This window comes from Myotis davidii, unplaced genomic scaffold (assembly GCF_000327345.1).
Source record: "Myotis davidii unplaced genomic scaffold, ASM32734v1 scaffold473, whole genome shotgun sequence".
NCBI classification, from domain to species: Eukaryota; Metazoa; Chordata; class Mammalia; order Chiroptera; family Vespertilionidae; genus Myotis; species Myotis davidii.
Window position 1 is genome coordinate 4,212,564 of NW_006284843.1, and position 11,291 is coordinate 4,223,854.

An 11,291-nucleotide genomic window follows, 5' to 3' on the forward strand; every position below is an offset into this window, starting at 1 on the left:
TAGATGTGAGAGGCGGCTGCCGGCTCCGCTTGCCCCTCAGGAGCAGGGGGAGGTGGACATGCCCTGAAGGGTGATTGGAGCCGGCAGCTGCCACTTGTACCCGCTGATGGCACTGAGCGATCAGGGCAGTGTGTGGGAACAAGGAATTTTCAGTAACCACGAGAGGCTCGCCCCAATGACAGCAGCTGGCACCCCACCCTGGTCTGGCTCACCTGCTCCACCATCCCATCGTGGTCAACAACTGCCATGTTCTGCGCTCTGTCGCCTGCTGCCAATGCCCGCCATGTTCCACGCGCACCCCCTGGTGGTCAGCTCACTTCATAGTGACCGATTGTTTGGTTATTCCACCATTCGGTCTACTTGCATATTAGTGTTTTTTATATATATATATATAGATGTACATCTATTTGAGATTTAAATCTGCTTTTTGAGAATTCCTTTAGAATATGTTTAATTTCAGTGTTGGGTCTTTAATGTCTGGTCTAATGCTTATAAGAGTTTAGGTTACTTACATTTTTAGAACATAGTTCTTTACAACATGGTTTCTCTTATTAGAAATATGGTTTTGTGAGATAAAATTATGGAGCACAACCCAAAAAACCCCCAAAAAACTCTACAGAAGGATGATCCAGATTTAACAAAATCTGAGGCAATGTTATAATTTATAAAGTTAAGAATTCTGTGGTTACGATGAAAAGTACACTTTGAAAATATTTTAGACACCCAATATGATATTTTGTATTGTGACATTCTAAAGAGCAGTGAACATTTCTAATATCATATGACGAAATAAGTAGTATTAGAAATCAATTAGTACTCAAAGTCTAGTTATTGATTTAGAGATTGGGGTTCATTCCAATCCAGTGTTTGATTAACTGATGTGCAATCGCTCTGCTTGGTGGCACGAAGAATGCCTGCTGCTTCCCTTTGGTCAGAACATCCACAACCTAAAATATACATAATAAAATGTGTTAGAATTTCAACACTTTCATACTTAAATATTATTTCTATGTTTATACAATTCAACTTAAATGTGAGAACTTTTATAGTGAATAACAAAAGTAGAAAGTGATTAACATCCATATTCATCATGCAAAATTTAGTACAGCATCTTTAGTTGCTTCAATGAGTTTGTGATTCAATTTTTAAAATATTCAAGAAAATAAGGTCATGAAAAAGCTAAGTATATGCTCCACACTTATTTTCAAAGTAAAGTCAACTTTTGGAATAGGTTCCATTTTACAAAATTCTGAAAAAAAATTCTAATTTCTACTTTTGGAGGTTGAGCAAATTAATTTTATTTAGACATAGTCAGAAGGATTTCAGGTGTTCAATACTGAAGTATATCCATTTGTTTTCTATACAAATACTCTGGGTTATACAAAACACAGCCAAGTAATTTATCTCTCATTATAATACTTAATGGTGTTTCAGAAAGTTCTTGTGAGTTTTTTCTTTCTTATCCTTAAGTATATTTTAAACTGAACAAGAATTTTTCACAGATTTTAAGCTTTTTATACACTAGAGGCCTGATGCACAATATTCCTACGCTGGCAGAGGCCCCGCCCACCGCTGTGGCCAGGGGCCTCTGCCGTGTCTGCCTTGGCCCCCGCCCACTGCAGCTTTGTCAGGAAGGAAGCATGTCCAGTCTAATTAGCATATTATGCTTTTATTATTATAGATTATTATAGATTTTTTGAGAGAAAACTGTTTTAAAGCTATAAATTAAAATACAAAATGTCTAAAAACAATATTCCTGTTTTTCATGTCTGAAATAATGGTTACCTATTTTAAGTCCATTAAAAGGTATTAATCCAGAGGAATGGCATTTGATTAGAAAATGGCACAGAATCAGCATTACTAGAAGAATCTCAGAGAATGACTTACCATAGGACACATTGATTACACTGTAATCCATGCATGATGAGAGGCCATAGCCATTCATTCAACTTGCTGAAAACAAGTATCTTTGCTGCATGCTTAAACCGATACAGTCAGAGAACAATCAATAGAAGAAGGAAATTAAATTGAACTTTACCTGTTCTCTAGTGAACCAGCGGGCATCCTCTATTTCATTCTTGTCAACTTTAATTTCTGTAGACACTGCCACAGCTAAGCAACCAATCATTAAGGAAGAGGGCATTGGCCATGGTTGACAAGAGACATACTGAACATGGCCAACTTTGACACCACTTTCCTCTTCTACTTCCCTCCGAACAGCATCTTCTATTGTCTCCCCTAATCAAATGGGGCAAAAGAACAAGTAGCTGATGAACATGCCCTGGACATACTGTGCTAGGAATGGTTCAAACATTTGGAAATCACTTTGGACAGAAACCTAGTTCAAAGAATCAGAAAGCAGAAGCCTAAAACTAGATTGGAGTTCAAGAAAACATCATTCCTTAAAGTTTATGACCACATACAAAATCAAAATACCAACAAACTTTTCATTTAAGTTAAATTAAAGGTCCAAATTTTGAGTTACATTAAAAAAATAATAACATATACAACTATCTAGCACCTACCTATGGCTAGACACTATAAACATTTTATATATTATTTCATTAATATATTATTACTAAATAGTTATAAATTATAACTATTTTTTAATGCTAGTCTTTTCCTCACTAAAATCTTCCAACTCTTTTTTCTTATGTTGTCAATTATTACAAATAACTGTTTTCAAAATAGTTAGAAAGCACATAACACTAAAAGTTTAAAAACCACAGTAAGTGAAATTCAGCATTTTTCTTTTAACATTATTATTTTCCTCTAGATCAGCTATTTTCCACGGGTGTGCTACAAGAATTTTTAAAACATGCAATACATGACTATTTAGTTAGGGGCATTGACCTCTTTTCCCTTAGGCTGTCAAGTGAAACATGACAACAGCCAACACAACAATAGCTGACCGATGTGAATGCCCTGTCTTGAACAATAAATATATAAGTCATATAACAGAGGTGCATATTATTGGTCATATTGCATAATAAGGTTCAGCCTTATTGGTTAATTCTTTGTACCAGAAATCCTTATATACTATATACAAGTAAAGGCACCTGATTTTTCAAAAAGTCACTTAGGAGCAAAAAAGATAGGTAGTGACTATTATACTTTTGTAAATCAATCATGAGTATGCATATTTTATTTGTCAGATTGGCAAAATATGTATTTTATGTGGGCTGCAGAATTTTGGTAATTAGTTATGTGTGCCAGTCATTGACTAGCATAAGATATTTGCAAGACCATAACAAAATAAAGACTAGCATACAATACATATTTTAAAACTCCTAAAATCAATAAGAAAAAAGATAAACAACGAAAAACAAAAATAGGCAAACAACATAAACATGTACAACTCAGGAGTAAAGAAAACTGGGTGCCTATTATACATTTGGAAAGGATACTCCATCAGCTGGGAAATAAAAATGAAAAATATAGTGACACACTATTTCATATCCACCAGAATGACGAATTAAAAATTCGAAAACTCTAATTTGGTGTAGATTTGGAATAACTGAACATTTCTTGTACCGCTAAAAGGAATGTAAATTAGCCGGGACACTGTAGAGAGCAACTTGGCAATAACTACAAAGGTTAAGATGCTGATATCCTACGATCTAACAATGATACTCTCAGGTATATACGCTAGATAACTCTTGCAAATGTGTACAAGGAGTGGTATAAAAATATTAATGGCAGTGTTGCTTGTAATAGCAAGAGCTTTGAAATAAATGTCCAACAGCAGAATAAATAAATTGCAGGATATTCATAAATGGAATACTACACAGCAGTGAACAAAGTAATCCAGAGCTATGAGAAGCAGCAGAGTGATTAAGATCATGGACTCAGAGACAACTGCCCAGGTTTAAGTCCCTGCCCTATCACTTACTACCTGCTTGATTTGGGGCAAGTTATTCAGCCCCTGTGCCTTTGTGCCCCATCTATAAAACTGCTGAGGATCATATGATTTAATACATGGAAAGCCTTGGGAACAGAGTGTGGCTCTAATATATATTTATTACTATTATTATCTAGTAATGCAGATTAATATTGGAAGTGTGAGGTTAAACATGTATTAATAGATATATTCATTCATTCATTCTGCAAATATTTATTGAACTCCTACTATGTAAGAGGCACTGCTTTAAGGGTTTGGGACACACCAATGAATAAAACAAAGTCCCTGCCCTTATGGAACTTACTTTCTGGTAAAAGCAGATAAATACAGATAGACAAATAGTTACATACAAAAATACATACATACATACATACCATGTTAGGTGGTGATGAGTGCTATAGCAAAAAAACTGGCAGGATAACAGGAATTGTGAATGCAGACTATGGGGCTAAGGAATGCATTTGGGGCTATCAGGGAAGATATATTTGAACAGATGACAGCTGGGTCTAGCACAGAAGGAAGTGAGGTGTAAATCATGCTGATATCTTGGGTAACAGAAATATATGAAAGATATAGGAAAGAGCAAGTATTGAATTTTTAAAACACAAAATTATTCCATTAGTAAAAACAAAAGTTGTATCATTTAAAATACCAAGAAAATATGTAAACATAACGATTTTATTCAATAATTTATCAAAGATTATTTCTCAAGTGCTGCCTAAAATATTTATTTGGAGATTATATGTTAAATAAAAATCATTACAAAAATTATTTTTAAAAAGCTTACCAGGTTCAATAAATCCAGCAAGGCAAGTAAACATGCCTGGAGGAAATCTTTTCTGCCTGCCTAAAAGACATTTGGTCCCATCTGGATGAATAACTTGCATGATTACTACTGGATCTATTAAAAAAAATGGGATGTATGAATAACAGGAAAAAATAATTTCCACTCATTCTGTATATATAGTCACTGTCTAGTAGGATAATTAAAAGGTATATTTACTGTAAGAACAAGACTTGTCTAGTTGCAAGAGATTGTTTCTTTCTACCTAATGACAGTATTTTAGGGAAGTTATATATAATACTGTCAGTAAGGTAAAAGATCAATTTTGTCCTCATTTTAATAACATTTATTGTGTACTTATGGTATGCTAGGCATATTTTTTTAAAAAATATATTTTTATTGATTTCAGAGAGGAAGGGAGAGGGAGACATCAATGATGCAAGAGAATCATTGATTGACTGCCTCCTGCATGTCCCCTACTAGGGATTGAGCCCGCAATGCACGCATGTGCCCTTGATGGGAATCGAACTCGAGACCTTTCAGTCCACAGGCTGACACTCTATCCACTGAGCCAAACCAGGTAGGGCTCTTATTTTTTATAAGAAAAAAGTGTGAGTAGATAATACATGGCATGAATAAAATTCAAATTTTACCATAGTAAATGTAGTGGATTTTCCTTTCCCTTCCATCCTAATCCAAAATAAAATGTTTTTAAAAGCTAAGGTAGTTCTGTGATTACATTTAAGCTATTAAAAAAATACATATACGTATAAATTAAATACAGTCATGTCTCCGGACATCACTAATCTAGTGAATTATCCTCTCTATATCATGACTGAGATCCAGGGATCAGATGTAAAAGGTTCCCGAGCAGTAAAAATAGATGTCACTAAGCCATGCACTTTACTTACTCCTAGGAGACCTATTCAGGTGTTGCTTACTTAGTCTGTCTGTTCTTTTTCACAGTTTGATAGGGCTGGGTTATCAGATTTCTAAATCAACAGCAGTCTCAAAGCAATTAGGAGCAGAGAAAGTATAGGCAGATACCAGCAGTTACGAGAAGCTAGCTCCAGACTGTACTGCATGGGTGATGCCTCAAACAGGTACTAAATTGTTGGGGCCTCTTTTTTGGTGTCTCTGAACTAAGTGGACCCAGATTTGGTGGGCTTTTGAAATCGTGTATCTCAACACATCAAGTTCATACTGATTAACCCAGAGTTAAGAAATGGCTAATTATGTACAATGTCCTTTACTTAAAATTCATGAAGGTATGCAATAACTTAATACTTATAGAGTTAATGGTTAAATTAAACATGCTTTTAACAAAAAGGTCAACCCCTCAACTGTGGGGCGTGGTTACGGTGTTCTGGCCAGGTTCAAGCCTCGGACAATGAAAGGACAGGGTCCTCTCCTTGCCAAGTGCAAATCCCAGCTGGAGGGCAGGGCCCCCCCAGCACAATTATAGCCAAGGGCTGTCGTTGTAAGCTTGAGCCTGGTCCGAACACGTAGCCCCACGTGCCTTGTGATAGAGTTTGGGTGCATGTAGTTGAGTGAGGTTGAAACTCACGAGAGAGCTGGCATGGCACATAAGGCGCCTGGGGCTGAGTATGCCTTGGCCGTGCCGGCTCCCCACACTCAGCAACTGAAAATCTTGTCTTTCTAGAATGTCCTATTCCTCAAGATTCCAGATGGCTGGGATTTCACCGTAAAAGAAAAGGCTTACCAACTCTCGGATAGGATGTATTGTGAACGCCATGGAGGCTAGGGCAGCCTTCTTTTAAGCATACTCTTTTATATCCACCTTCTTCAATTTTCGTTGCACTTCCACAGGTTGGGCAGAACTTATATCTACTGTGCCAGGCAAGAACGGCTCTTGCTTGAGCTACAACTCCTTTTTGAGAAAAACAAAGAGTTTTAATTCTGTGAAAAATTATAAACAAATTAATCATATGTAAAATATTCTTGAGTCATAATAAAGACATATGTTATAAATGTTCTTAAGTCATAATAAAGCATATACTTCTGAATAGCGGTGTGATCAAGAGTTTAGTACTCCTATTTTGATGATGTGTACATTTTTTTAAAGTAAAAGATTTAATTCTACATATGACAAATGAAAATTAGATTTAACTTTAATTTGAACTAAGAAAATATAACTCCTATAAGATAGATGTACTAACATCCATCTTATACACTGTATTAGCTCAGACTTTTACTACAGATGATTTTGAAATTTTGGATATACAAGGTGTATAGTGACTCTACAAATAGTAACTTTATAATGGAGACTTTTCTAAAAATACATTACAAAGGCTGTTCCTAACTTGGACTTGAACAAAAAAGGCAATATTACAAACTGCTGGTGCCCACCTCTACCTTGGTGACTGACTAAGCCCTACTGGTTCATGTCCCTGTGGAACCTATCCTGTTTACAACTGGAAACTGCACATAATATTGAAAAATTAATGCTGTTTACAACCTTCATATCCTTGGAAGGGCCTTCCCTATACCTAAGGCAGTGGTTGGCAAACCGCGGCTCACGAGCCACATGCAGCTCTTTGGCCCCGTGGCACGGGCCACGAAGTTTCAATCGCACTGTACGTGCATGCCCGCACGTGGTATTTTGTGGAAGAGCCACACTCAAGGGGCCAGTTTGCTGACCACTGACCTAAGGGAAGGGGAACACTGACAAGTGACCCCTTCATCACCTCCCATTAACTTCTCATTCTATCATAATCTGGCTTCTTTCCTTCCACTCCACGGATACTCCTCTTGTCAAATTCACCAAAACCTTCATACTCTCCAAAACAAAGATCTTTTAAAAAACCACAAAAACTTTGTCTTTGTCTTACTCATATTCTCAACGGCATTCAATCCATTTGACCAGTACCTCCAAAAAATACTCTGCTTTAATGGTTTCCATTTTTGATGGCTCCTCTCTTTTTACCTGACCTTTAAACTGAGAGGGATTGAGGTATGATTCTGAGATTCTCTTTCTTTCTTGCTCTCAACTCGAAGTAATCTCAGTAGTTTCCTGGGATTCAAAAACCATCTTTGTGTTGATGACTCCCATATGGGTATCACCAGTTCAGGCCTCTCCTCTCCTCTTTCCAGATTCTAATATCCTCTAAAATTTAGCATGCTTAAAACTAATATCTAGATTTACTTACTTTAAATCTTTCCTGCTTCCCTTGTTCTACTCATCACCCTATATTATTTTATTTAAAAAATAGTATCACTACTTACCAAATTATTAGTCTCAAGCCTAACAGTTATTCCTTATCTTTTCCTTCATTATTATATACTCTATCCTCATTCCAATAAGTACTGTTAATTTTCTCTCAAAAATATATCTTGAATGTACCTCCTTTTCACCATCTCTAATATTATTACCTTAATTTAGGTCATAGTCCAAGTTACTATCATCTCCCCCTCACATATAATAGTCTCAACATACTGATAAAGCCCTATCAGTCCTACCTCCATAATTTCTCAAACTCTCTCCTGCCACTCTACTAATCCAAGCCAATAAAATATCTTACCTGGGCTGCAGTAATTGCTAATCACCTCACAACAAGACTCCTGACTTCCATACTTAATTGCCTGCAATTCATGATCTACAAAGCAGCCAAAGTGAGGATTTTTTTTTCTTAAACATAGGTCAGGTTACAATATTTAAATGGAATTTCGACTAACATCCCTAGGTTCTTATCATGACTTGAAAGGCCCCACATGAACTGGCATACCCAGCAACAGAAAAAACGAAATAGTCCAAGTCTTTGCCATCATGCTCATTGTACACCAGGTGCTCACTGTTCACTGAAGAATCAAATGAAACCATCATGCTTTAGGGTTAATTCTGGGGAAATCTGTGTTGGCTGATTACGACTGCGGTAACTGCCCAGGAGAGTAGTCCCCTAGGGTGAGAGCTTTAAAGGTTTCTAATGAAGATATAGCTTAATTTCATTGCTTACTGAAAAAGCATGCCCCCTAGAAACTGTAGATACATACAACTCCAATAGAGTTCCAAAGACCAGATTATCATCAATACAAGTATAGAGTGTTCACTTCTTACCAGCTTCATTTTCTTTCAATTGCAGAAGAGCTGGCATTGGAGGATGAAGAAAATAACAATTTTCATGTCTTTGCTTAAATTCTTCAGCAGCAACAGGATCTATACCTAGAGCAAACCAGGCAACCAACCCATCTTCTTCTCTTGGGACTTCCCCAGTATAATTAAGTAACTCTTTTTTCATTTCAAGTTCTACTCCAAGGAAAATCAAGGTGATCTTTTCAGGCTGAGCCAAATAATCCTTTATATCTGTGTAGTTCAGCTGACAAAGCCTGACTTCTGGCTGTTGGGAACTTTCTTTATTGCCACCCAGAGTAACCAAGGGATTTAAATCTGAGAAAAGTATATAAACTGTGGCTGGATGGCTTTCTTTAGCTAGTAGCCAGTCAGAATTACTTCTTTTTTCACTTTTCCGGTCCAACAGTGTTTTGCCAAAATAATTTTCACATTCTTCTACTTCATTGGTTAGGAACCAAGGCTTCTTCCCACCTTTATTATTAGCTAGTATGTTAGCTATATGCTTGTAACCCCAAAAGTTAGCAATATCCAGTGCAGTCTGCCTTGATTTGTTGACAATGGATCTGTCACACCTATAGATAAGAGGAAAAATATAATAGGAAAAAAATGTTTTCTCCAGTATTTACTTAATATTTTCAGATGCATATTATAGTTCCTTTATTTACTGCTTACATAGATTTTTTTCATTTACTACATAATTTACAAGTGGGAAGGTTAAAATAAATAATCATAAATGATGAAAAGTTATAGATAGTGGATATTTCAATTTTCTGGAGAATTATTAAATTAAAAAGCAGTATGTGCTATAAGATATTAAACTTTTACAAGGGATTCATGGTAGTCATAGTGGGTAAATTCACATTTTCTGTTTGGAAAAATATTAGATTAACTCCTAAGTTTGCTTTGCTATTAAGAATGAAAAGTTAATTCCTCAGTAAAGAAAGTTACAAGCTTTTAGTTAGAAATTATGCTACATTTTTATATCACAAAACTGATCAATGACTTATTTACATGTCCGATGATATAAATAATGGCTACAAGAAAATTTTGAAAAGATGTAACCCAGAAATTAAACCATATAATCCTTCAGGTGATATAGCCTCAAATGTTTACCCTTTCTCAAGTAGAAATTGGACAACATCTGGGTGCCCATTCCTTGCAGCATACATTAAAGCAGTCCAGCCATTTTCAGAAGTTTCATTGAGTAGAGATGGAGAATGACTGAGTATTACTGTTAACCTGGCAATATCTCCTTCTGCAGCTGAATAGTGAAATTGAGAAACTATTTCTTGCTTTGGATTTCTTTTTATAGAAGACATTTCTTCCTTAAAAAAAAGGAAAATAGAAAAAAAAACTCATTTGCAATTGCTCTTCATATCAACAATTGAACATTATCTGAGTGCTGATATAATTAGAATAATTATGGTCTCTAAAACATAATTAGCAAAAGGTAATTAGCAGTCAACTGTCATCACAGAATACATTTCAAAATTGTCATCAGTTGAAAATTTTAAATATGATTCAACATGAGGGATATATACATAACATACAGATCTTTGGTAATACAGATGAGGGGGCCATATCCTTGGGAGAGGGACCAGGTAACAAAGAGAAGCAGGTATTTGAAGTAGACCAGACATACTTCACTGGGAGAAGGGCTTAAAGCAGAGAGAAGTAAAGGCAGAAGTTTTTAGCAGATGACAAGTAGTATTTCCCTTAGGTTTGCAGGTAAGAAATAGGTTCCTATCCTCAGAGAAATTAAGAACCTTTAACAAATTATTAAAAAGCTAAGTTTCTCATGAAAACCATGTATTGCTTTTCCTTGCACAATTCTGCAATCTATCTGGAATTGATTTTTGTTTAAGGTGTGAGATAAGGGTTAACATACATTTTTATGTCATAGACTAAGCCATATGACTTGGCCTCATCCTTGAAATTACCATCTTATCCTTTTGTACTACAGTATTATCTTTGTCATCAATCAGATGACCATGTTTTTTTTTTATTGGACAGTATTCTAATGGTCACTTTGTCTACCCTTGAATCACAGAAACTCTTTAAACCCTTAACTTTGTCTGCTTTGTCACACTGCTGTTTCAGTAAGAAAGAAAAATATAAAAAAAAAATTGTTTCATATCTTAATAAATGTTGCTTAAACATGGGTTATATGTGGTAGGGCACAAACTGAGCTATTTTTTGGTGGAAATGATTCATGTTTCAGTTGGCTATGAATTCCTCAAAGTACCTTTTTTTTTAGTGTGTATTTTTTTCTATGAAATGCAGTTAATATTTGGGTTTCTACTATTCTAAGCAATAGATATTTATGCTAAAACAGTGGTTCTCAACCTTCCTAACACTTCTTTAATACAGTTCCTCACGTTGTGGCGACCCCCAACCACAAAATTATTTTCGCTGCTACTTCATAACTGTAATTTTGCTACTGTTATGAATCGTAATGTAAATATCTGATATGCAGGATGTATTTTCATTGTTCGCGACCCACAGGTTGAGAACCG

The 11,291-nt window shown here is 35.7% G+C and overlaps 1 protein-coding gene across 2 annotated transcripts in view; it reads right to left on the minus strand.

Annotated features, from left to right (window-relative positions):
- Positions 1 to 274: 274 nt before the first annotated feature.
- NUDT12 (nudix hydrolase 12) overlaps positions 275 to 11,291 on the minus strand; it is a 12,523-nt gene continuing 1,506 nt past the window's right edge. The window contains exons 2-7 of one of the 2 annotated variants that reach the window (XM_006755141.2): positions 9,889 to 10,096; positions 8,761 to 9,347; positions 6,409 to 6,576; positions 4,689 to 4,802; positions 2,039 to 2,238; positions 275 to 947 (exon numbers count right to left, since the gene is read on the minus strand). In XM_006755141.2, the coding sequence (XP_006755204.1) occupies positions 837 to 947; positions 2,039 to 2,238; positions 4,689 to 4,802; positions 6,409 to 6,576; positions 8,761 to 9,347; positions 9,889 to 10,094 (1,386 nt within the window). In that variant the 5' untranslated portion in view covers positions 10,095 to 10,096 and the 3' untranslated portion in view covers positions 275 to 836. Of the gene's footprint in view, positions 948 to 2,038; positions 2,239 to 4,688; positions 4,803 to 6,408; positions 6,577 to 8,760; positions 9,348 to 9,888; positions 10,101 to 11,291 lie in introns of both variants that reach the window. The other variant, XM_006755140.2, reaches the window with a different exon arrangement.